The 26,389-nt window shown below is 38.5% G+C and overlaps 1 protein-coding gene across 1 annotated transcript; it reads right to left on the bottom strand.

Moving 5' to 3' along the window:
• Positions 1-331: 331 nt before the first annotated feature.
• On the bottom strand, positions 332-21,242 carry LOC141912977 (signal peptide, CUB and EGF-like domain-containing protein 2). The gene is made up of 23 exons (XM_074804416.1): positions 21,177-21,242; positions 18,759-19,388; positions 9,920-10,042; positions 9,453-9,575; positions 8,811-8,933; positions 8,572-8,682; positions 8,137-8,247; positions 7,720-7,836; positions 7,434-7,556; positions 6,487-6,603; positions 5,658-5,780; positions 5,059-5,271; positions 4,353-4,472; positions 3,743-3,952; positions 3,498-3,600; positions 2,992-3,092; positions 2,703-2,873; positions 2,461-2,628; positions 2,185-2,346; positions 1,679-1,873; positions 1,336-1,488; positions 1,078-1,157; positions 332-695 (listed from the first exon to the last, which is right to left on the bottom strand). Exons 1-23 carry the CDS (start codon positions 21,226-21,228, stop codon positions 552-554), a joined length of 3,573 nt encoding a protein of 1,190 aa, XP_074660517.1. The 5' UTR covers positions 21,229-21,242; the 3' UTR covers positions 332-551.
• Between the last annotated feature and the right edge of the window lie 5,147 nt (positions 21,243-26,389).

Here is a 26,389-nt window from a genome sequence, read left to right as displayed (position 1 = left end):
TGGATGTCATCGCCTTATACATAAATTAAAAACTGTCCCCGATGAAAAAGTGAAAAAAGTAATCAGTTAGAGTTTAATATGTACTTGTGAATGCTTTCACTGTAATCTCATTCGTCTCTTTTGTATCTATAGCATTGTCGAGAATCTATTAATACAACACTTTTAAGTGAAGAATATCTTATCTCACGAACACTGTAATTCCTTGATATTATATACACAGGGATTTTCTAAGATTCAATTTATAACAACTATATCTTGAACAAACATCTTCGTAACGATGCTCAGTCGATCCACCACATCTATGCTATACGTACATTGCAATAAACATCTTTCGAATATTTAGCAAAATGAAAACAACAAAGCGTCCTTTATTCCATTCTAGTTATTTTTGTTCCCTTAGGCAAGCGGCATCGGTTGTCCGTCACGCTAGAGAGGACACGACTGATAAGTTAACTGCTGGCTTCGGAGGATCGGCCTAACTCAAAATGCAAAATAATGTTTTTCACACGGGCGTGATGACCCCAATATATTTAGCGTTCATAGTGATGACGTCACGTTTGAAAGAATCTGAGAACCTTGGGCGTAAGTAGCTTGATGAACGATTCGGGGAACATTTTTTTCGACGAATTCGAATAGTTGAAATAGGTGTACGGCTTGGCGATCACATCTAGTAACGAACCAAGGAGATTCCGATTCTGAAAATTAAAAGTTTGTAAAAATATGAAGACGCTTTTTATGCAGCTATCAATTTTCTGTCTGTGAACACTCCTCAGGCGTTGGGTGGACATTCACCATTTTACGCACTCCGGACATTTTTCTTTGTTGATGAATTTGGGCGTCTGAACCATCAATTTCAGGCAGACATTCAACATTGGTAAAAAATGTGTCCAGGCCACGATATTCAAAAGGTGATCGTTTGATGGAGAGGGTACAGACAGCAGATCGACAGCTGCAACAAGACAAGTAGTAATGCAGATTGCGATCGTGAGATCAAAGAAAGTTTCAGAGAACTCATAACTCCTCAATTCAACGCGAAGAATCAAATAAATCGGGGTTGGATAAAATGATAAAATGCACCTTAAAGATTTTCTGGTGGTGATTGTAGCTGTAAAGACGACTGTCGCGCACGATATCTTCGATTAGTTCCAGATAGTCTTCTGTAAATAAAACAAGAGTAATAAATCGATGTCGGGATTCGGCTCAATTGAGCAAAAAGATAAGATACTTCGACCATTGGACCATTTTTTTATATCTCGCACTATTTGGTTTATTATACAAATGGGTGTACTCGGGCCAGCTGGTTAACAGCTTTTACAAAAATAAGCCAATATTTACCGTTAAACATCACGTAAGGGATAGAGAATCCTGCTGCAGTCTTATTCGAATTTGATTTGAACTGGATCCACAATTTTTTCGATCGGGCAGTAAATGCTCGTGGAGTTGTCACCGATTTACACGTCTCATACGACGACACCGAATATGGCGAAACTGAGTAAGAAAATCAATGCACGTAGCGATAAAATCGTCAAAGTAATTTATGAGAAAAATTCAGTACTAATCGATAAGTTATAGATTAGTACTGAACTTATAGGTTGTTAACCTCAATCCACAAGCTTTATTAAGTCTGAAGTTGATGCTTTTAAAATAGCCTAAATCGACAATTATATTCTATGGTTACCTGATTTTCTCATCACTAAGGAATCCTCACAGTTTTCTTTAGCTAGATATATCTCGGGTATAATCACCAGTATACGGCGCCCTTTCTCCGGCACAATGTTCCACTTACACGTCACATCTATCGGGTAATCACCGGGATAGTTCGGACTCTGTATGTATCCCTGATATTTCCCTTGTTTACCACCGCAACGTCTGTCTGTATACGTAGGACACAAGATTTCACGCTGATATAGTTAATATGTATGCAGAATCAAGGATACAGTTACACAAAGATCGAGTTAACCAAATCAAAATCAACCAATTTTGCGACCTATTTTGTATTTTGGCTTGATGAAATAATTTACGATGAAATTATCTGGGATACTATTTGATAATCTCATGATCTTATACAGTATCCAACTAAGTTAGACAACTTTCTTGAATATGGCTGCTGACCCCTATAGCTGCCAACTGCTTTTTTACATACTTTCAATTATCTACTGTGTTTCTCCCTATTCGAAACCTTACCTTTGCATTGAGAACTGCTTGTTGAGCCTTCGAAATCTGCCATTGTTTTTGCGGGACAAGCTTCGCAGTAGTCCTGTCCGCTGTTTGGCTGAAACCGATCACGTGGGCACTTTCGACATTTTTCTGTAAATCTATCGTAGAAGTTACCAGGTAGGCATATTTCTGAAAATCAAAATCAATATTCAATTCGCTAGAACATAGAAAGCATATACCTAAGCTATATTTGATAAATTAAACACAAACGTTCGTAACATTAGCGCACAGGAAATTGAATACCATTTGCTTTACAGTCGTGAAACCCAGTTGAAGCAACAGACGCCGTAAGAAATCCATTACTGCAAGGAGTACACGTGGTGCGACTGTATTCCGACTGGTAGTATCCGATCGGGCAAGGCGTACAAGGCGTGAATCCATTGACGGAATAGTAACCAGGGCCGCATTGACCTGTGAAATAATGCAATCCATTCAACGGTAACGATGTAGTCGGTTGATAGTATGGATTGTTAATAAATACATACCACCACAGTCGGCGACTTGGGTCGACAGCCCTGATGTATCATTTCGTTTTAAGCCCACTTGAGGACACGCGATGCACTCCAGCCGGCCTTCTCGGTCTTGGTAAGTTTGTCTTTCACATGGCAGACATCTTTTAGTTTGCATGTCGTAGTAATAACTGACACTGCAAGCGACTGAAGGAAAAAATTAAATGACTTGAGGAGAAATATCAGCTATTTACGAACCCTTGGAGATGCAAGCCTACCTACGTTCCAGATAAATATGTCATGATATAAGTGAAAAAATAATTACCACATTTTCCAGCGACCAGGACAAATCCGTGTTTACATATGGCCGTCATTCTGTCAGCTTTGAACGATTTTCGCGACACCCTGTATTCACTTCCACCGAATCTGTAGGATCAACAATTTCCGTGATACACAACAATAATATTATGCGACAGTAAGAAAGGCGTTGATACAAGCGAATCAATTTTCTATTTACATTGCATTTAATTCTAACCCGGGCCAAGATTTTCTGTACGACTAGAAGCGCGATTAGAAAATTCTCACATGGTTTCTTCGTTTTCCGCGCATGAATTATAAAGATTCGAAACCATGAACGATGGGTCGACAAGACAAGTGATGGGCAGCTTAAACCACTCTCTCCTGTCTCTTCCTTTAAGCTTTGTCGCGCGAGAAAACAGAAGTAGACCCCACGTAAACAGCTCTTTAGAAATATTTTGGTGTGGCCAGAATCGGCCACCATAAGATTCACATTAGCCATCGAAATGCAAGACTTATTCGTGACATACTAACTTTATATAAAATTGTTCCCTGTCCATGATTCTTCGCAGACGTTTGATTATTTTCTTTATGCGTCTTTTTGTTTGTTTGGCAACACAATCAACATCGCAATCACCTATAAGAGATTTTGTATCATATCATTGACGAAGTTCATATCTATGCTGATAAATGCGTGTTTTTTTGTCGAGGTGAACATGTACTCATTATTTTCATAACGATCTTAGAAATTTCGTTTCAATTATTGTCTGACAATGTACCCGTAGTAAGTGGTGGTTTTACTTGTAACTCAAACTCGGCAGTGACGACGGCCCGTTTAGATTTCTTCCCTGCATAAACCTGTCGGAATCGCCGCCGTTTCGTACCGCATTGCAAATTGACATAGTTCACGCGACACAAATCGTGGCTGCATCGTGTTTGTCTCTTCTTACCAATCGCAGAGGGACAACACTCGGCCCACAGCGGCAGCTCTGTGAAACAAAATGATGGAGCCAAATTACATTGGACTGTCAAGGGAAGTTAGGAGCTTTTTGTAGGGATAACGGCTTTTACCAACGTCCGCAAAGTTTTCGAAAGAGGGAAATTTGAATACCCAACCGGAACTGACAAATTGAGTTCACGTGCGTTCGATAAAAAGAACCACAAATATTTCTAACGATTAATAAATGCTCAGTATAACTAATTCTGTTTGTCTATTGGTTAGCACGCTTGCCTTCTACGTACGATACCCGGGTTCGATCACGGTGAGTGCGCGTCACTTCTTAATCGTTAAGACTGGACTATCTAACTTTTTTGAATAAAGGACAAAGTTACCAAGTAGGAAACAGTAGTAGCAATAAAAGATTGGCAGTTTGCTGTTAAAAAACTTACTTTTGATCTTCTGCGAGAGATTTTTGATAAATTTATCTTTGCTACGCTGCCGCAGTCGACACTTGTCGGCCAGGAAGAGAAACTTTGCACGACGTGTTATACTAGGCGCATTTACATTCTCTGAAATAGATTAACAAGGAGATGTTGTAGAAATGTTAGTTGATGATGACATTCGCATCGAACGAATTCATAGATCATTAGAAAGCAAGAAATGACGATATATCTACAAATTGATACGTTTCGGTTACAAATCAATTGATGGTCAGATTGTCAGAAGAAGTTCCTCAACTACATTTTATAGGCCTCATCATTTTAAGACCGCAATGCATAAACAACCAAACCTGATATTTCTATCATAATGTATTCTATCAATCAAATATATCTTACACCACAGTCTATTTCTTTTACTAATTCTCCCAAAATTCTCCGTTTCCTTTCCTTATTATCTTATATTCCTTATATCTGGTGCGTGCGTTAGCGGCCGTTTAGTCTTTGCAATACCCACATTGAAAAGTGCTTTATATTATTTGTTGAGTTTTCAGTCGCTTTTAGGTTTTATTTAGTTTAGAGTTAATTTTCCTTTTAATGCCTGATTTCGCATTACGACTCTCCTGGATGAATATAGAAAATGAATCGAAACATTGTGTTCTTCTAAATACTCTCAATTTTGGGGCTCTATTTAGTTAATTTCGAGCAATGCTTTTACCCGAACAGGAAGGAAGCGTCGTGACGTTCTCGTTATTTTTCCACTCGTAATTCGTCGCTTTGCCGCACGTGTATTCATACCCGTCTCGCGATACCGACGTAAAATGCGCGTTACTGTGGCAGGTAAGTTTACAATGCTGGCTCTGACCTTGACCCTTATTGCACTTGATTTTGGCTTTCGGCGGGGCTTTCAGCGGCAAACATTTTTCCATCGCTGTTATAGAAAACGGTGATTCATTATGCGGTAATTCGTAAAATATCCTAGCGATTTGACATGTCAATTATGCGCCTTGTAGTCGCATATTTCAGAGGCTGAATCCTTCCTTACTCTGCGTGAATCAATTCATATTAAGATTCCTATCTATTCTTAAAGCCTTTTTATATATCTTAAGAGACTTATATGTAGAGTAGTATAATCAGTGTGTCTATAATATTGTGAATGTATGCACATCTCCAGAATACAAAAACTTAACGTTTAAATGTTTTTTGAAGTTATCGAATCATTTCTATCTACTTTACGTGTTTCGTCAATATTTAGAAACATCATATGAATTTGTCACGAATTTTAATCTTATAGATATTTCCTAAGCGCAATCGTACCTACACAGTCTTTGCCGTTCGGATGTAGACGAAATCCGGATTTACACGAGCATTTATAACTGGCAACTGTATTCAAGCAATCGTGCTCACATCGACCGTTGTTTACGGTACATTCGTTGATGTCTAAATAAAAAAGCAAACCGTCATTGAAATAAACAAACGTACTCAGCAGAGCTGGGATCATATGCATTTTACGAAGTTGACTCAGGAATCGATTTCAGTGAAAATACTTATTATCCTCCACCCCGACCCTGTCGCATCGCGTCGCAAGTCAAGGACATGTTGGTTGCGATGCAATCGTGGCTGCTGTCGCAGTGAATGACGTCGCGGTGGGTTACAAGGCGGACCGACATCCGGCGTGATGAGGTCTCGGCACATATCAACTAGCGCAATAATAACTCATTTTATTCGTATAGGGAACGTTAATTCATTTTCAATGAAATTTTAACTGGATTTTTCGGCTCCCAAACCTATTTATATTGTTCATTCTTTTACAAAACAAGGCTTTGAAACGATAAAACATCAACTATAACAGTCAGTGTTAGGTAGAGATCTTACTGGAAATGAATCAACTAACAAGAAAAATTGACTATAATCTAATTGAAATGTAGAAGAAATTGAAGCGTGGTAGCGAAGTAACCATTAGCAAACCACGCAGAATGCTCGGCGCGATTACTTGCTTGCCACATTGGGTTGTTAGATTGATACTTCCTCGTGTACTTAATTGTGCTGTAAAATTTCACTCCCGATATCCAGGTGTCTGAAGGACGTACATTACCAAAAAACTTCCACCCTTGAGGGAAATCAAATCGACATTTGTTACACGTACCTCCACAATGGATTTTACCATAGAGTGCGAACCCGATGTTGCACGTACATACAAAACCTCCAGCTGTATTATTACAAACATGATCACAAGCAGACGTCTTCGAACACTCATCAATATCTGTAAAATATACCCGACACATTGTAACGAATCAGAACAAAAATCGCGTTTCTGCCAAATTTACCCAACTTTCGCACGAGAGTTGACAACTCAAAAAAGTGTTTTAGTGCAATTGCAATTTAAGTCAAAACTGAATCCAGTTTTACTTGACTCAGAAACAACTCAGTATTCATATCAAAATATATATTATAGTGGATATTTCATGGTTTAAATGGCAAAATGGAATAGACGATACTAATCCGTGAAGAACTTGTCATAGAATGGTCAAAAGTGTTAAAATCGACTCAGACTGTGAAAAGGTCATTTGATTCAAAAGCTTTATGATTGATTTAAGTTTAAAATGAAATGTCGTGACACTGAGTGCACGCCTTGTTCTGAAGCGAAGAAAAATTGAACCGGTGACATTAGACAGAAACACGAATAGAGACTAATTACGTCGCCCCCGCAATCACTTAAATCCGCGATTTATTGCCAAGTCTGCGCAACGGCAGCGACAGTAAAACACGGAATCGACGAATAACGAACCGATGATATAGATCAATGGCTGGAAATAGAAGTTTCCGATCGACGGCATCGAGACGCGGTAAAACTAAACGACTGAAGCTAATGACTTTTCGGTACCCGGCGAGACTCGGGTCGAGTGAAAATGTCACCGGTTCGACTGGCGCGTGATGAAAATCAATCAACCCCTGAACAAAATAAAACCGCAGACATTAACGCAGACGCACTAATAGACTGCCGTTTAGACATGTTTTGACTTCGGCTCGTCAATCATCGACTCGGGAATTCGAAAACGAATTGTATCAATTGTCACAACGATAAATATTCACCTTGACACGTTTTTCCATCGGCTCCGACTTTGTAACCGTTCGGGCAGACGCATTCGTATCCCCCGTCAGTATTCACACACGCGTCGCTGCATCCACCATTTTCAGATTTACATTCGTCGATATCTGTATTGAATTAATGTTAAGTAAGATTTTTCATTCGCAACAAAAACTAGCTATTGACATGCTGGATAAATGAACATCATCTATGAATAAAGATCTATTCGAAATACGATACAATTGGCACGTCGCGATAAGACAGTTTTATTGTTTAATCTTGAAAACCTACCCAGACAGGTTTTTCCATCTTGGTGTAGAATGTATCCTTCCGGACATGAACATTGCGGACCTTGTGGCGTATCCCCACACTGCCTATCACAGTTACCATTCTTAATGGCACACGTTGCTAAAACCGAATAATATTATTTGAAAATTGCCATTAATCAGTTGTATTTCAGTCTTTTTCAGTATTTCAATCATTTTGAAATCATAAACGAAATAAATGACTAAATAAATGTTTTAACAAATGGTCTGATTTTTAGATAAAAGTTCCAAACATTTTCATCAGTCGATTCAGTTGTTTTCAGCTCTAATCGATTGCATTAGGTTACGCAATAAATACCTTGGCGCACAGTCATAGGCACAAGCCAGAAATGTGATTCGGTCCCGTGTTTCGGATTGTGCGCTGACACAAGTCACGACTTACCTATGCATAGAGATCCGTGGGACATGTATTTATCAACGCAACTACAAACAGGACCCGCCACACTATCCGTACACAAATGTTGACATCCCCCGTTACCGGCGGCACAGGTTCCTGCAGAAGAGAACATTAAAAACTTCACGAACCAATTTCAAAATTATATTCATAGCCAGACCCTAAAAGAGGTAAGTATTCAAAAAATAGGTGATGAACGTCACGAAAATGAATAAATTTGAACAATTTAAAGACGATGTCGGCACACTTGTGAACGCCCGGGTCGCTACAGCCTCGATACAAATCACATTTAATCTTTATCGTTAATTTCTAACATTGTTTAATCAAAAAATAATATATCTAAAACATACGTTTAATGCAGAGTGTTATAACAACGTAATTAATAATTGAACCATGAAGGAGACTTTTTGTATAGATACTTACGTCTGCATGATTTAGTATTTTTCTGCATTACGAAACCGTTTCTACAGGCGCATTTGATGGCATTCGTACAAGGAAATTTGCAATCCAATTTCTCCTGACACCAGGTACCCGCTTCATTAGAAAAAAAACATGAGGAAAAATGATTTTAGCTTCTCAATGTATTTTTTATAGTTTATTGAAACCACAGTGAATACCATCATTACTGATCATAGAAAAGTGATAAGTTTGCTCGAATTTACCTGTACAAGTGCGTTCGTCTTGACTCAGCGTATAACCAACATTACATTTACATAAAAAACTACCGATTGTGTTAATGCATTGATGCTCGCAGCCACCCTTATTTTCCAAACATTCATTTTCATCTGTATCGAAGGAAAAATGTATCCTTTTTAAAGAAATCTAGACAGTTTTCTGCGGTATGTCGTACGTTTCACACTTCAAAAACAATCATATGATATTGATGAATTGGATATATCGTCTTCCTCAAATATTTTCAATTTTTATAAACCTGCTATCTTGAATTTACTGAAATATACTTATGTATGTCCTCGCCAGTAATAATGTGGATAGAACAGTTTCGATAACTGCTGCTCTTTTTAACCTTGAATATATTTTTATACATTGTGTCATCTCGGTGTTTTGTTGTTATTTGTTTGCTGTTTTATTGCCATTTTTGCGTAAACTCAGATAAAGATTATATTTTCCCCACACGACCTCCACGCGCGCGCGGAAATTAAATCTTTATGTATAGTACCCGATATAAAACAGTGATAGATCGTGAAATAAAATACGAAACTCGAAATGTTAGTTTTGAACATTTTTAGATTTAAAAACGTTAAACATTCAGCCGATAACTACCTATGAAATAGAACTCATCTTACCTATGCAATTATGGCCATCGTCCGCTAGCACAAATCCGTCCCAACACGAGCAGTTATATCCGCCATGCGTATTGTTACAGCTATGCACACAGCCGCCATTTTCATAAGAGCATTCATCTGCATCTACAACGACATAGCAAACTAAATCTAGCCGCGGTGGATCCAAGGGGATGGTACAAGGGCCCCTGGAAATTGAAAGTTATTAACTATAGAATATCAACTTGAGTACTTTAAAAGTTTAAATTCATAAGCATATCCTCTGTGCTTCCTCAAATGAGGTAATGCTTTCTGGGGTGATCGGTTGCCCTTTTAATTCATATTATGATGTGACATCTTAAAGATGCAACACTCTCTGAATCAGACCGGACTCTAGATGTGCCCCTGTCTAGACGTCTACAACGATAATGGTGAACAGTGAAAACACGTCATCTATCTTTGTCGTCATTATTTCCCCGTTACGCGTGTACCTTTACATATTTTGCCTGTTCCATAGAAACCCTGCTTACAGCGACATCTATAGGACCGTCTGGTGTCTGAGCAGTTGGCATCCGGGTGGCATTTGTGTCGATCTGTGAGGCATTCGTTTCTCTCTAAAAAAACACAATAACGCTGGAATATCTTGATTTTTGTCCATGAATTGAAAATAAATTCAATTGTATTGAAGATGATTTTAGTTTGTGCTCGCGTATCGGCTTCGTTTAAGCGGCGACACTGGCAGTCAAAGCAGAAAGGACGTGTAATAATTATCAAGAACGCAGGTTTACAGAAACAAACACGATATCATTAAACGAACTGTACTCGGTCTCGTCTGATCAAAGTGCTAACCGACCGACAATGAATTCGCGTTGCGGTAGGGTTTTAACTGTTAAAGGTGTCAGAAACTATAGTACTATATACGTCGACACTTCCAAGGGTTGCCGCGACGTCTGAGAAACGAAAACAGTTTAATCTACGCAGAGCGAGAGAAAGCGCAATATAATGATCGAATTAATAAATGTGGCCGAGATCAATGAGAAAATACCGACAAAATCCCGATCGCTGTCTCGGGCGATTTACCATATAAAACAGTGTAATAGTTGAAATTGTACGCGATGACATTAACGCGAGTTGCGCATACGTGCATTACGCCTAGTATGTGTATATATATTTTCTTCAAATGTATTTTAAACAATTTTCCAACCATCCCAAGGATATATCGGATGATCCTTATAGCATAATCAAATTTAACTCATAGGTGCGGTGAAACTTGAAAGATGCCGCATGGCATATAGGGTTCTTTGATAAAACGTAGATAACGATTGGTGAAGGCGTTTGGGTTTCGGTGAACGAGGGCGAATAGTTAACGGGCAGCTGTTCGCTGGTGAGATTTTGCTGTTTTTACTGGCGGTTAATCCACACCGCAGTCGGTTCTTGTTGTTTACGTAGTTACGATACGCACGTATCTATCTGAAATCGGTGAAAGTGACAGACTAGCGGCCGACTAATAGAACATTATAAAATCGGAACGACACTTATTGTAGAATACCTTGTTTTTTTAACTCCCTAAATTATGAAAAGGAACCACGGAAAATAGTAGTACGATAACCACACTCAAACATGGTGAACGGATAAAAACCCACACAAATTGAACTTATTTCAAAATCGAGAACTTATTTATTCAAAAAATCTAAAATGTAAAATACACGACGTTTCGATCACACCCTAGAGATCATTGTCAGGTGTGTAGAATTGTATCTTTGGTTTTTAAACTAGAAGCTATTTGTTTTATAAAGCGTTGTTTTGAAATAAGGAACGCGATACGTGCAATCTTATCGCACAACTTCGTTTTCAAAAGTGAACACGAATATTTTTCAATTTTGAAAATACAGTTAGAATGTTTCGCTCGAGTTGATTAATTCAAATTAAATCGATAATTGCAATTGAACTTTCATAATCTAAACGAATTCAGTCCACAACTAGCTGGCGACTGCTGAGCAAAAGGACGCAACCTACTCCGTCCTCCTTCAACAGACCTGGACGACTCGTTATTAGACCATCATGAGGACTTCGCTGAACTGATTAGTACTGCGAGGTTAACTGTGACCGATGAGTCATTATTTTGTATCATTAATGACGCAACGTAAAGGGCCCTGTCATTGTCATTAAAACACAAGCATAAGGGTCCTCAATACTGGAAACACTTCCGCGGAATCGGTGAGTAAAGGCATATCATGTTCAGGTAATAAAATCAACCGTTTTTTTCGCAGAATCATTCCAACAGATGACGACGTCGTTAGTGAACATATATGTATTGACAATGACACAGAATTCTTCGTAAATGTAGCTCAACTTTCGTTATAGTATATACATATTGTAAAAAAATAACACTCGAAATACGATGGGTGAAAAGGTGACATTGATACCACCCGTATAGAGAGATAGTCAAGTGCGTTTGCGTGATCGGTGACTCGAAGTTGCCATGTCGTATAGAGCCTCTTCACCGCGCTAATATCCTATCGAAATTCTACGCAAAACATTTAGCTTTACCCTCCGCCGAAATTGATATACATCTATAACAGGTCAACGAAAAGGTCAACTGGGTTTTTCTTTCATAGAATGAGCCAATATCGCGCACTTTTGAACACGGCTCGGGTTTAGTTTGAACCGCGCTACTTCATACTCATTACGTCTGTATCGATACCGTATAAATCTATACAGCGCTGATCGAAAAAAACATAAATCACTCAGAATCTGATTAATCACAGTTTGATAAAGGTTAACATTTTAAAATAATTACCATCACGAAATCAAAATCATTAATTTCAGGATTTATTTTTACAGATCTCGCTTTAAAAAAGATTTGAAATCATTAAACGTCATCTTTATTCAAAGTTTCACTTCAAGAGCCAATTCCTGAGAGTCAAAGTAGAAATGAAGGATACATTCAGACATTGTTTTCCATTACGTGAGGTGCAGTATTTACCTATTCTTTTTTAAACCAACTCACTTTAAATGTGAAGTATCAGATCTGGCATTAACGATTTCAAACAATTATTTCCTTTATACTTTAAACAACAAAAAATCTCGAAATCTCGATACTTATTGTCTAAGATATCGTAGATGAAATGTTATGCATGGGTTGATATTTTACCAATCGAGTTTGATAAATAGGAACTTAACTAAATCTAACCCAGCAATCGCAAAACTGGTGCCGGTTTCGTATAAGCGAATCAAAATGAGACCGGGATAAACTCCTTCCGAAATCGAGAACACAGGTAAATGTGAACATTGACGACAAATGGTCTTCAATCCGTCTGAACCGCATTCGTACTATGAGCAAACTGATGGTTTTAACAATCCGTCGATATGTCTAAACCTTTTCTAAGAAAGTTTTCGATTAATTTCCTTTAGGCTACTTCGTTTGATACCATGCATATAAAGTTGCCAAATTTACGAGAAACCTCCTCAATAGTATCGATTCATCAACATTTCTGAACAAACTAAAATTTCTTAAATCAATTCATTGATCTAGTTTATCAATCAGATCATTATATGTAATCAATTCTACAGATTTTGCATTCGTATGTGTGTGGAAATGTCCATACAAACTGTATCCTTTTATATTTGTATGTGTCATACAAGAATATTCTCTGACAATAAAGATGATTATCAATAAAATTCATATCTTAATCATTGATACATTTGCAACCGATATATATACACCCAAAACCAAATCACCGGTACGCAGTTCACACGCACACGCACACTCGCACACTCGCTCAATATTTGTTTCAGTCATCATAATTTGATATCAGATTTCAAATACAGTGACTTTTAACCCGATGAACAGACGAATGTTTACGAAACCGTCGTCCCCGATACGGGAAGCGATAACGGGGCCGCTGGTGTTCGTGTGAAAATGCGACGACTTACCCGGTTTTCTTGAAGTCCGTCCCGGCGTAACGACACGAAATAAACAGAGCAAGCTAAGTCCCAGTAAAATATGAGTCCACATCGCTCTTAGCGAGACTGCGTTCAAGCATAGTTTCCTTGCAGCACCGTCCTAAAATGTAGTTTATTCATTGTATCGACACTTAGGGTTTATTACCCGCAGCTGATTGGTAGCTTCATACGTGTTACTGGCGTGTCTGCGCGCTTTCCTCGCAGGGGTCGACTTTACGCAATTTTCGGCGTTCTCTTTATAGTAAAATGCGTTTTGTTATTTGCACGATGATGTAAACACGCGTTCTCAGTCCCTGTCTCTCTCGTCTGCGGTTATTTCTAATCCCGACCGTACTTGACTGTCTATTTTCACTGAGTGCGCCGACTGGCGAGGATTAGATTAGCAGGGTCTCGAGTGTGTCGCAATGACATGCCTTCGCACAATAAATACTATTTATCCCGACTTTCTTCTAAAACGAATGCAGTATATCGGAATAACAGATAACGTGAAAAAACCAGCGGTCGCTTTTCTGTGGCGGTTCAGATTTCTAGGTTTAGTCTGGCCAATGAGTGTTGATATAAGTCTTGTTTACAACAAAGAAACCGATGAGAGTCGTGACCCTTGGTAACGTTAGATGCGCAGTCTACAGGATACGCGCAAAAAGGTGTTCAAGCCCCATACTCGATTTCTCTCATCCATTTTTACAAAAAGACGTGTGCACAAATGAGGAAATTAAATCCGTAATTAGCTGAGGGTTCGAGGAGATGCTGACATGACTGGCATGTCTCCGACGGTGCATTATTGACGGCATTCAATCGTCGATTTTGAAGCAACATTGTAAAAAAACATTTACCCGTAAAAACGACAAGTTGGAAGTGGTTCGACCGATCATAATCCGTTAATAAATGTATCGTATAATTTCAGTAGAAAAACGACTCGCCTGATGCGTCGATCCTATAGTGTCCAGTTTGGCTAGCGTGCTAATGGAAACCTGCTATACGATATTAACTATTCGCACTATAACTATAGTTTTTATTTGAATTGATGCTATTCGATGTATTTTGTATATCAATTACCTCAAAGTCGCAGACATTCTTGGCTTAAAAATGGTATTTCGTACATTGATCATATTGACTCTAACAGACGCGTTCATATTGCGCAGTTCTACATAGAACACAGGGCTCTACTGTTAAACCGACCGAACAAACATTTTCAACAAAATTTTCCTGTTCCAATGTTATATCCGGCAATATAACTTCACATCTATCGAAAGATACAGTTGTATTCAAAGAAACAAATCCCTTTTTTATAATTCAATTTTTATGAATGTGTCGGACAAAATGAGGAAATTCCTTCGACATTATCATTAGCCGCACATGGAGTATAGAAATATCTATCTTAATATAGTAGAAGGTCTGCATGTAGGATTCACGAAAATGAAGTTGCCAAAAATGTTCGTTGAAATGTTTTTTTTCTATCACGTCCCTGTTTCCTTGAGGCAGATTCAAGTTACTGCTGTAATCGCTAATATTTTAACGGGTGCCACGAAAGCGGTAAGGGTTTTTTTTTCAAGAAATAGGAATAACATTATGTCGCAATCTATACAGATTATCCCCGAGAAACAGGGGTCTATTTGGTTGCGGTGTGATGTTTATATGCATGAACGCACTTTTCCGGAAAGGGGTAAAAGGCGAAAATGAAATCACAACAACAATTTTATCGGGTACAAAGCGTAGAAGGAAATATAATATAATGACGTCGTTTTATACTAAGAAGTTGTTTCTTTTCAATGACTCTTGACTTATTTCCAGGCCCTTATAAATAAGCCTAAGCTCCATAATACGTCACTTGACGACTCTTGATTCGTACGAGCGCGTGAATCGAAGTCCACTCAGGAAATCCGAATATTTCATCCTCCACTCTCGCTATGATCGCTCTCATTTGCATACGCAGTTTCCACATAATGATACTAACACACATCTTGCGAAAACAAAAAAAAAACAATGTCTGCAAAAGTTATGAAAGCCATGTTTTCATCGTGTCGTAGTCTGTTTTTATTTTTCGCCGGTTTATTTCACTCGACGAGTCTACTTCTGTGCGGGCAAGATCAAATTAGACTTTGAGGGTTCATTCAGCCGGCAGTTTTTCTTTCTTTTCCCGGCATCCCTATTAGATCCATAGAATCGTATAGGTGAAATTGAAAAAGAAAATAATGGAATTAAACTATTGCATCTAATTCATTATAATATATATATATATATATATATATATATATATATATATATATATATATATATATATATATATATATATATATATATATATATATATATATATATATATATATATATATATATATATATATATATATATATATATATATATATATATATATATATATATATATATATATATATATATATATATATATATATATATATATATATATATATATATATAGATATCAGAAACATGTTACTCTGATGGCCTGATGGGTGGTCTTCAGTCCCATAGAAAGGGGGACTGCGACTTTAAAGAACCGGCGGCTTTCGTAAATTCAAGTAACTAAGAATGCTAATTCTACGACCGCGCGACCACACCGGCGACAAAGAAATCTGAATTAAAAAACTGTCATGAAGCCCATCAAAATGCATCTCACGCGAAAAGAGTTGCGATTATTACGTACATTCGCGTCAATGGTATTTTCTAAATGTAGCCTATAGGTTAAAAACCGTGCAAATTGCTTAACAATAATCGTATGACGATGCACATACATCGCTCCGCCTACAAATGTCAGAAATGAAATTCATTGCTGGTATATCACCCAGCGGCGAACGGGCACCTACGTTCTGACAAAAGAAACCTAATGAATTCGTCCACCCACGAAAGCATCAGCCAAAACATCAGTAGAATCAAAAATTTGCCTAAATCTGTTTTAAAGCTTTAGTTTTGCTTTGTAGTTCGTAGTAACCGTAATGGTGAAAATCAATCTGAAATCTATCTAAGTCTTGTCAGTTGCACTATAGCATAGTTATACAGATCAGGTGCTTGTGCTGTCTTACATCTTAAGATTGGCCCGACGTATTCAAAATCAATTACATGTACAAACTAAAATAAGCTTTATTCACTGGGTGTAACTGGAACTCACAACGTTAATTTGTCATTCCTCCGTTTGAAATATCAGTACACGGATTATCAATTAAACCGAACTTATAATTATTGACGCATTCATAAATTACGACAGACGATTTTTGAACAAAATAACTTTCTGTAAGAGCCAATGCGACAACAATTTTTAACAGTTTCTATAAAGTGAAAAACACTCGAACGTTTCGCATTGTATTCGCGATGAAATACTGCCCAAAGCGGATGGGTTAGTTAGGTGCTTTAAAGGAGTATATTTCGTGTAATTTGTATTCCGCGTATGCACATGTCAGTTAAATGGCAGGACTTTGACGAATTCATTTCAATCAGACAGCAATTATCGTCGATTGAGTGGTAGGGAAGGCAACAAAGATCTAAATCGCACTGACGACCCGAAAGTTCGACTAATTTGAACCGCGGTGCGTACAATCACTGAGAAAACTAGTGTCATTACGGGCGTATCGGATTTCAACTCGTATGTCATTTCTAGTCCCCTCGTGATATGACGATTCCATTATAATCGTGATATCGATACAAACCATATATTTATGATAAAAGGTATGCGATGAGATATCCTACAATTGGAGGAAGTTTCGAGCCGTCGTTGAAAATATAATCGTGATTTTTGTGGTATTTTTATGTGCGCAGTTTGGGTGTTCCATTTGAGCCGGTATTCAGCTGTATCTATCACCATTTCTGGAATTCCGTTTTGATGGAGCTCCACAACCACCAACCGCTTCAATTTGCCTATCAGGAATTTTTCCTGCCTTAGAATTAATCTCCATAGTAGTGAAACCAGCAAAATACAAACCTATTGAAAACACATTTAAATTTCTACCATAACGACTATGGTATTCAAACATTTCGCCCAGTGGATCGAAGCATTGTAATACTATATGGGGACATTTATCCTACAATCGAAAAGTCGAGAATGGCGTTCGAACGGGCATACGCACTTAGGAAGAATAAGAACTAGAAAAGAAAAATCAGTGCACCAAGTGGCCCCTGGCGCTACAACAAAGAAATTACCCACAGTTTCAACGCACGCGGGAAATGCTATTGTCGGAAACCAACCCACCGCGATAATTGGCCAAAAGAACTTCTGCAACGTCGTATGAAATACGACTTGTTAGCCAATGTAAATGTGTCTCTAGCCGCGTGTGTCGTGTTATATGGACAATGCAAAATGTTTAATATTTGGCTCCATCGGTCAAACTTAATCGATCCCGACGAGAGATTCACACCACATTCAACATTCACTGGGTTTACAAAATCAAAAATAACTGAGAAATTGAGTTTTTCCGAATTATTCCACGAAAGCTGTGATGTCTGCTACAAAATAACCGATTTTTGCAAGTTACCTAACACAATTGAACCGTTCACTGCCAAACGCTTCTTCAGTGTGATGTCACTTTAATTTACACCGTAAAAACATTGAAACCTGTATGTAAATATTGTTCAATAAACTATAGAATTTTGACCATTTCCAAATCTACATTTCACAAATGAATTATTTCAGTGTATGCTGATATTTTGCACATGGAGAAAATCATTGTAACCGCGCATCTCAAAAGACTCCGTGATGAGTTTCAGTCAACATTACAAATACATGTATTCTGCTATCTTCTTCAGGTGCATTTGTGTCGAGGTCCTAGTAACTATCTTTAAGTAATGTTTGTCAATCAACCATTTCAAATCAATTCATTTTTGTTCAAGAACCATTCAAACTAATCATTGTACTAAAAAAAACAAATAGATCTGAATGTCAACCACGAGTGTCCTTGCGCAGAGACCATTATTTGAAAGTTATACTAGTAGCCACAGGCTGGCCGTCGGATGGGAGATATCAACAATATGACGGACATTAGATCGCAGAAATTCGAGTGCTCCTTAAAACTCCTAAGAATTTTGTCCGTCGAAACCTAAAAACAATTATTGAAACGCGGACAACAGCAGGATGATTATGGTACACTTTCATGAAACCGTTTTTTCTAAGGTGTGAAACCGGTATTTATCGCAAAGCAAGATAAAACAAATATAACATCTGTATCACTTATCACAATCTAGATCCCTATAAAGTATGCACAAGCAATTAATCCATTTTAGGTCCATTTCTACGAGAGATTTGGCAATTCGTGGTAGAACTGGAACGTTTTGAACTGCGAGGGAATCGATTTATCTTGAAAATTTGTGCCTGTACCTAAATCCTAAAACAAGATATTTACTACTCTATCACTTACCGTGCATATTAAACAGAACGATAAGGGCTCGGCAAAGTCCGTTTCCGATTCGGTAACTTCCGCCAACTACTCGGTTAAATCCAGCATAAACATCGGCGGGTCCGGGATACTGTTTGAATAAATATTTGGAATCGATTGAGTCTTTGATTTTGCCGTTATTCCATGCCACGTGTTCATGGCTAACCTCTAGCATGAATTTACTGCCCTTTTTCGTGACGCCGTCGACTACTTTCATCAGGAAACCTCCGTTTATCGTAGCATCTCGATAACCGGGCAAACCATTGCTATAAACACGAAGCTGGCGGTTCAGTATTTGCACTTCTGCCGCCTTTTGAGAATCGTTGACGAAATGTCCGCCAAAACCGTTCCCGATTTCAGTATCCGACACGTCGAACGTCCATAACCGAGGTCGGTCGGTATAGTCCAGTAAAAAACGAACCAGTTTGTACGGTCCGGACAAATCGATTTTAACGACCGACTGACTGCTACATTTTTCAGTCCACGAGGGTTTCGGTGGTTCGATGAATTTCACGTAGGGACTGTATCCTTTCACGATGCCGTATTGCAAATCCAATTCGATCACTTGTTTATCCGACGACGGCGATATTCCCGAACACGAGTTTATAGCGACTGTAAATATCAAAAAAGAAACGAAAGTTCTCATTAATAAAGCCATCTCATATCTCAGCGCTTACCCCATGCGAACTAAGTCCGAAGTATTCTATTATTCGAATTCATTAAGTCGTTACACGTAAACTAACACAAATTTGAAACCCGAAGTTTAACGGACTAAAATTTGTTATAAGTTTTCTTCCTACAAATGATGCACTTTTAAGTCCACGCTGATACGATGAGTATATATGCGAAAAATGAATCGAATGAATAAATTCACCGAAACGACACGACCCGCTATCACGGCACAAGAAAGACATTCTTATTTTCATTATATGTACGTATTTACGATTCTCAGATTTCACGTACGCCTCGAACGCCTATTGTTATCTTACAAGTTCAGGCTAATAAGCATTGACATTATCTCTATGAAATTTGTTTTAATCGGCAACATCTAGCATAGTTTCCAGAACACTATTGCCCTCACTGAAGACACAGGTTGTGTACTGTATGTATTTTATTCAACCGATTTTTCGCCGTAAGATAAACACAAATAAACCTCGCCGAATCTGTATAGTGCAGCTGGTCGTGGTGTAAACCAGACTGGAGATTAATTTTCAAAATTATTTATGTTGAAATCTTATTTGCTTCCAAACGGTTCAGGTTCAGACTCCATGTATAGAGCTCATTTCGCTTCCAATAATTTCAAAACAACCGATCTGATCAATTTAGATCGGTAGTAATGCTTATGCCAATTTCGAAAGTCGGAACCTAGAAATCACACCGAGGATATCCATCAGAGATAATCATAATAAAACCTGGTTCTGCTGAACTTGATTCTTCGTTCTCTGAGTAATCATTCGTCAAATGATTACGACAAGCTTCATTTAAACGAGCTAACAAGCCTAACAAGCCTAAGGTTCCATATTATGGCCGAGGTTGAGGTCAAGGACATGAACTTATACTGGTTGTAGAGGCAGGGGCCACGACAGCCAGGAACTGCGACGTCACAAATGTATCGTACCAGACACATATTTAGATGAAAATTAGAATATAAACATTGGTTATATATCGTACAAAATAGAGTAAATATCGTGCAAACTGAAACAAATTGCTTGAGAGTGAGACGAACTTCTGAAAGTCGATCAGGACCACAAGACTACGTCATAGACAGTTGACAAACACTAGACCAGAGAGTAGACTGCAGAAGAGGTGCTGGTAGAACCTACTGGCACACGAAGTCGTAAATAACTTCAGGCCCTGGTAACAAAATATTGACAAATAACTAGTAAATGTCGGCGTTCCGAGAAATTGATGCGAATTCTAGTGGTCGTAAGCGGTCAATTTTTCTCGAGCTGTCAAATATCGAGTCAAATTCGTCCGTGTGAATAGAACGATTCTCGCAACAATAACTCTCCAAAAGCCTGCATTGAAGTACATATTAGATTATGATCTTTTTTGTGTCGAATTACAACTGTTTAAATTGAAATATGGTCGTTGCAAAGGAAACTGATCCGTATTCCCCGTCAAAAGTCGGATCGCAAGCGTTTCGTCGGTTCTAATAGATATAATCTATACAGCGATGCCACTATAACTACCGATCAACTGAGCCATCTATATAGCAATCCCAATTACACGCCCACATTACTATTGCGCATAGCTTTAGATTTAAAACAAGAATTCTATACCAGATATAAACCACGGAAATCAAGGCATTTTTAAGACGCAGACGATGATTGTTAATCCGTCACGATTTGATTCAATCTTTTACATCAAAATGATAAAAGAAATATAATGAGTACTTACTATTCGACATCAGTAGCAACAGCTCCAATCTCAATACAGCCGACGACTGCATTTTAATATATACGAATAGAAAATTCCGCGGATAAGATTCGTATCGATGTTATTCTATTTAAACTGATGGTTGAGCCGCGTAAATGTCTTGAGTCGATGTCAATGTGTTTTCGTTAGCACTCAATGCGACAAAGCGGCGTCTTGCAGCAGCGGACCAGTGCTTACGTACTCTTGCTAATTATTGCGGTTTTCACTGTCAAAGATGGTCGAGGAAATGCAACGCCAACACTATAATACTACTCGACTTTTGAATATTTATTTCAAGATAGGCTGAATGCTCACTGAAATACCGAAGTCATGAAACATTACGATCACATGTCGGACACGTTTCCCCGTCGTATGTTTATTCAACGTGCTTTGAACGGGATATAGATATATAAGCATTTGCTCTGCCGTTTAAAAAACAAACCGTCGTCCATCCTCAAATTCAAACCAAACAAGCCGCCGAAACGATCTTTATCGATATATAACGTTTTCTACGAAATATTTTCCTTTCCTTTCAATCGACACACCTCGCGTTGACCATGAATCGACTCAATCGTAAATATCGATGGTTCCTCCGACCCCCTAGTTTACCGTTGTATGGCTCGTAGACAATAAAATCAGGTCCCTAGCTTTAGAGCATCGGCTGCTTATATAGTCTTATTGTGTTATTCCCCGCAAATCGGATTTAATCATATGCGGGATTATTGTATTCGGACGGAAAACAAACAGCGGGATTCTGTGACCGGAGACAGCCTCCTACATACAGCTCGAAATCTCCATTCAAACGAGGCTTTGTTCGTCTTCGACGTAAGTGGCAAAGTTCACACTACTAAATTCACTTCGATTTTCTTTATTATGAATTTTCCCGTATAGTTAAGTACGCGTCGCCCACGATTCCATGCATTCTTCTCGCAATCTCTCTAACTGTTGTCGATATCTTCACGCATTAATATTTTTCGCAAAACGATTTTGACCTATGCGTGGAAACTACGTAACGATCTATTCGACAATGTTCAATCTAGAAGTGTTGAATCCGATTGAACATCCGACTCTTTAACTCGTCGAGATCAAAATATATTCCGTGGGATTGTTTAATGTCGTTTGATTTGTTCAGAAACTTCAATCCGATCTTATCTACCGAGAAATTGTGAAGACCTGGCATCGAATTAACAGTTCTGATTTGTCTTTCTAAAACACGTACATCTACACGAAGAATATCATATAGTTTGAACATACGCGTTCACAATCCAATATCCGTAACCGAATAAGAGAAAGAGCAGCTCTCTTTATCGAGCTCTAGCAATAAAAAGATAATTTTGCACGATAGCAATGTGCTGCGTACGGTCACGGATTTGAGGCATCTATATCACCAAAAACTGGCACTTAACAAAAGATGCCGACCTGCATTAAGAGCATCGCTACGTGCTCCCGATGAATATGCGCATATCATCTCTTTGTGATCAATTTTGTTCAAAGAAACAATATGAAACCTTCTTGAATAATCGTAGTCCCCACAAATACCTCGATGAGTTGCCTTGTTACTTCATTCACGAACAGCTAACTCAATTTACTTAGAAAACAGTCGCTTTGAAGAATGTGGCTTTGTTTCATCATCTCGCAAGGATCTCATGCAGGCAGCCATAGAAAATCGTAGAATTCAATCTCCAGAAGAGCCAATATTAACTCATTTGATGACTCTTGACCATCTGTTATAATCATTTTGTATGTTTTTAGTTGTGACGTTGTTGAAGGTTTTGAACTGACTCGTTCAACGGGACAGAGTTCAACGACTGTTAAACAATCTCCAATCACAACTCCCTCTCCCTTCTCCTTCTCCTCTCCCTCTCCCTCTCCCTCTCCCTCTCCCTCTCCCTCTCCCTCTCCCTATACCTCCCCTCCCCTCCCCTCCCCCTCCCCATCCGACTGTAATCTTAACCATGGGAAAATATCGGGCACAATCCAAAAATAACCAGATCAACTAGAATTGTATGTAAATATATGTAAATATATGTAGGAGGGTTTTCTTGTTTTCTGGAATTCAGAGATCAATGATCCGATTCACAGCCGGTATAACTTTGATAGAACTGTTAAATCAAAATTTGAGCTAGAACCATATTCATTATTCTTAAAAGGTCACTCGTTGAAATCAGCAATAACGAAACTTCGAATGTCATGTCATAATCTCATAATTGAAAAAGGAAGAAGGAGACTTGGCATTGATCAATCAAATCGTATTTCCATCACTTGTAACGCAATCGGCAACGAATCACATTTTCTTTTATATTGTAAACTTCAGGATAACCTAAGAATTAAATATAGTATTGTAAATCTAAACCTAGACTCTTTTCTTTCGGCCTTTATTAAACCAAATAAACCAATCTTGTGGAATGTCGCGAAATTTATACACCATGGGCTTGTAAATACCACTTAAAGTTTATTGTATGTATATAATATATAATATTATTACCTCTATTAGTTTTTTTCTTTTTATTGTGCATCTTTTTCGTTTTTTTTTTGTTTGTTAGCGTTGTTTTTCTTCATTCATAATCTTACAATTTGGATTTATGATGAATAAATTGAAATTGAATTGAGTATGAAAATTGGAAATTATTTTTATGAAATATTTTCGGTTACAGTGAAAAAGTTTGTCTCTTTTGTTTCGAGATTATATAGTACGTCAGGATCGATTCCCAAAAATATCCTTTTTCGCTATCGTAAGGTCTTGTCGCCTTCTAACTGTTCCTCGAATTCAATAGGTTTAGTCTACATACTGACCGAAGATTTGAATCATCTTGAGACTTCCGGCACATGGCAGACTTTGCAGTCCGTCGTTCCAAAACCTACTGCGGTTGAATGTGCAGGTCATCGAGCTTAAAATCGGTGAAATGTCACCGATCATCCGACGTAAAACCCATTTTCCCGACAGGTGCGTTGGATCTGTAAGGGACACAGAACTCAAATCAAATCAGAATTAATCGGCCCAATCAAATAAGTAAGAGGGATGATTCCCTATTTCAAGATCAAGATCTAAAGTCGCTGCTAACATGCGTATTTAAACGCTGCTGTAGTTACACACAAACGTCCAATACGATCCTCATTTGTCACTTTAGACGGAAACGTTCAGGACCCGCTTTCATATTCGGCTCGACAATTCCGAAATCTAAGTACTGTTTTAGCAGAGATAAAGATATATCAATAAGCAATCTGACTATTCGTATGGGGTCCTAAACTAGCTTTCCATTGCCCTAATGTACTGAACTGCAGTTGTTTACGCTTTGCGCGAAACGTTTTGAAAAAAGTACCAGCAGAAAGAAACACATAGGAAGATAATATAGCATATAAAAGGCTTTCGTGCGGCGACGTATTTCCGATTTGCTAATTTTCGATAATTAGTAGACAAATTGATGCCGTGCCGCACGACAGAATAGATCTCGACGTAAACCGGATCTGCGTGAACAAATGGCATCCGACGAAACTATGGCGATTGAACCGAAACTGACAGTAATAAGGGGATTAGTGTAAAAGCAATCAACTCGAAGACCGGAAAGAAACTGAAGTCTTGCATTATACACGTAGACGTTTTATCAGTTTTACTGCTACCGATTGAGCCACGCTAGATACGGATCTGGAATTAAAGTAACTTAGCCCCCTCTAGTTAGGACTACTGCCTATGTTATGGCTCCATCGAATTATCTGGTGATTTGACTTATGTCAATAAACGAAGGCAGAATATATATGCTTGATTTACGAAGGCTTATAATTGATGTCGTAGTGGAATTAATGGACGCAGCCATCTTGTCGGTCTAATTTACTTTAACTTTTCTTTCGGTACCACGTGATATACAGTAATTACGTGCGGAATTTCATCGAACTTTTTGAAGGATTTAGCGTTCAGCACTAACCATGAATTCGGTGATCAGCAAAAAATTGATTCTCAAGTATGGAAATTTATCATCCTCCTGCAATTGATTGGGCGTGAGGCGTGAAGAATTTGTTTTCAATTGCAAAACACCGTTGGGGAATTTAACTGGTAGTATCATCATGTTTTTGTTGAGGATCTATTTTCTTATTGATTTTGCATTGACAGGTATGCATATATATAAATCATTTTCTAAACAAGAGACATTGCGATTGTAATGAGAATTTCAGATTTGGACAGGAAGCAAAACCTCTTGTTTATACGGAAGCAATAAAGGGCCTCGAGATGTCGCGTTCAAACTCGACAAGTCGCCATATTTATGTGGATATAACGCTATATACCGCGTCAAGTCGACATGAATATGTCGACATATCGTGACGTTTTCACGACGAATTTCGCTTTTTCGCCCATTTTCCACGGGACAAGCCGTCATTTGAAGACACGTCTAAATGTAAGATGAGGACACCAGTGAAATGACGACTGAGTTTCAATTCGTCGTGAATATGTCGACTTGTCGCGAGGAAAGTGGTCGAGAAAACGAAATATGTCGTCAAAACGTCACGATATATCGACATATTCATGTCGACTTGACGCGATATATCGCGGTATGTCGACATAAATATGACGACTTGTCGAGTTTGAACGCGACATCTCGAGGCCCCGTATCGCTTCCGTATGTTTACGTTCAAAACGTAGAAACAATTCTGATTGGCTTGAATGTATTTTTTTCAGAAAACATATCATTGTTTTAGACACCCTCCTACTGCAGGGATTCGAACCTGATGGCATCGCTACACTGACCCACGGCACGAGCCCCTGCCATAGTAGACCGGGTGCGCAGGTACATGCGCAGCTTTGCCGCGCGAAAACTTGCGGCACCAATCAGATTGCTCGTTGTATAATCGCCGAGGTAAATTTCACGGAAGAACTATAAATGGAAAAACCCGGGCTAAAATATAACGGGATATCTGATTGGCTGATAATGACATCATCTAAGCTGCGTGTAGCCGCGCGATCGGTCTAGTGTGGATGAGTTTCGTACCGTGGCAATCTCGATGCCATCATGTTCGAATCCCTGCAGGGGAGAATGTGTTTTAGAACACTTCGATTTTCAGAATTGGCTCCGACCTTTCTGTTCAAATAATGAGAGATAATAGATATAGATTTTCTTCTTTCCGTTTTCGATTCTAGTGTTTGCTACGTGTGATGCGGGCTGGCATGAATACACCCCGACCAGCTCATGTTTCATGTTCGTCGA

The sequence above is a fragment of the Tubulanus polymorphus genome, chromosome 11 (assembly GCF_964204645.1).
Source record: "Tubulanus polymorphus chromosome 11, tnTubPoly1.2, whole genome shotgun sequence".
Lineage (NCBI taxonomy): Eukaryota > Metazoa > Nemertea > Palaeonemertea > Tubulaniformes > Tubulanidae > Tubulanus > Tubulanus polymorphus.
The sequence above is the reverse complement of the archived record's forward strand: the minus strand, read 5'-3'. Positions and strand labels throughout refer to the sequence as shown.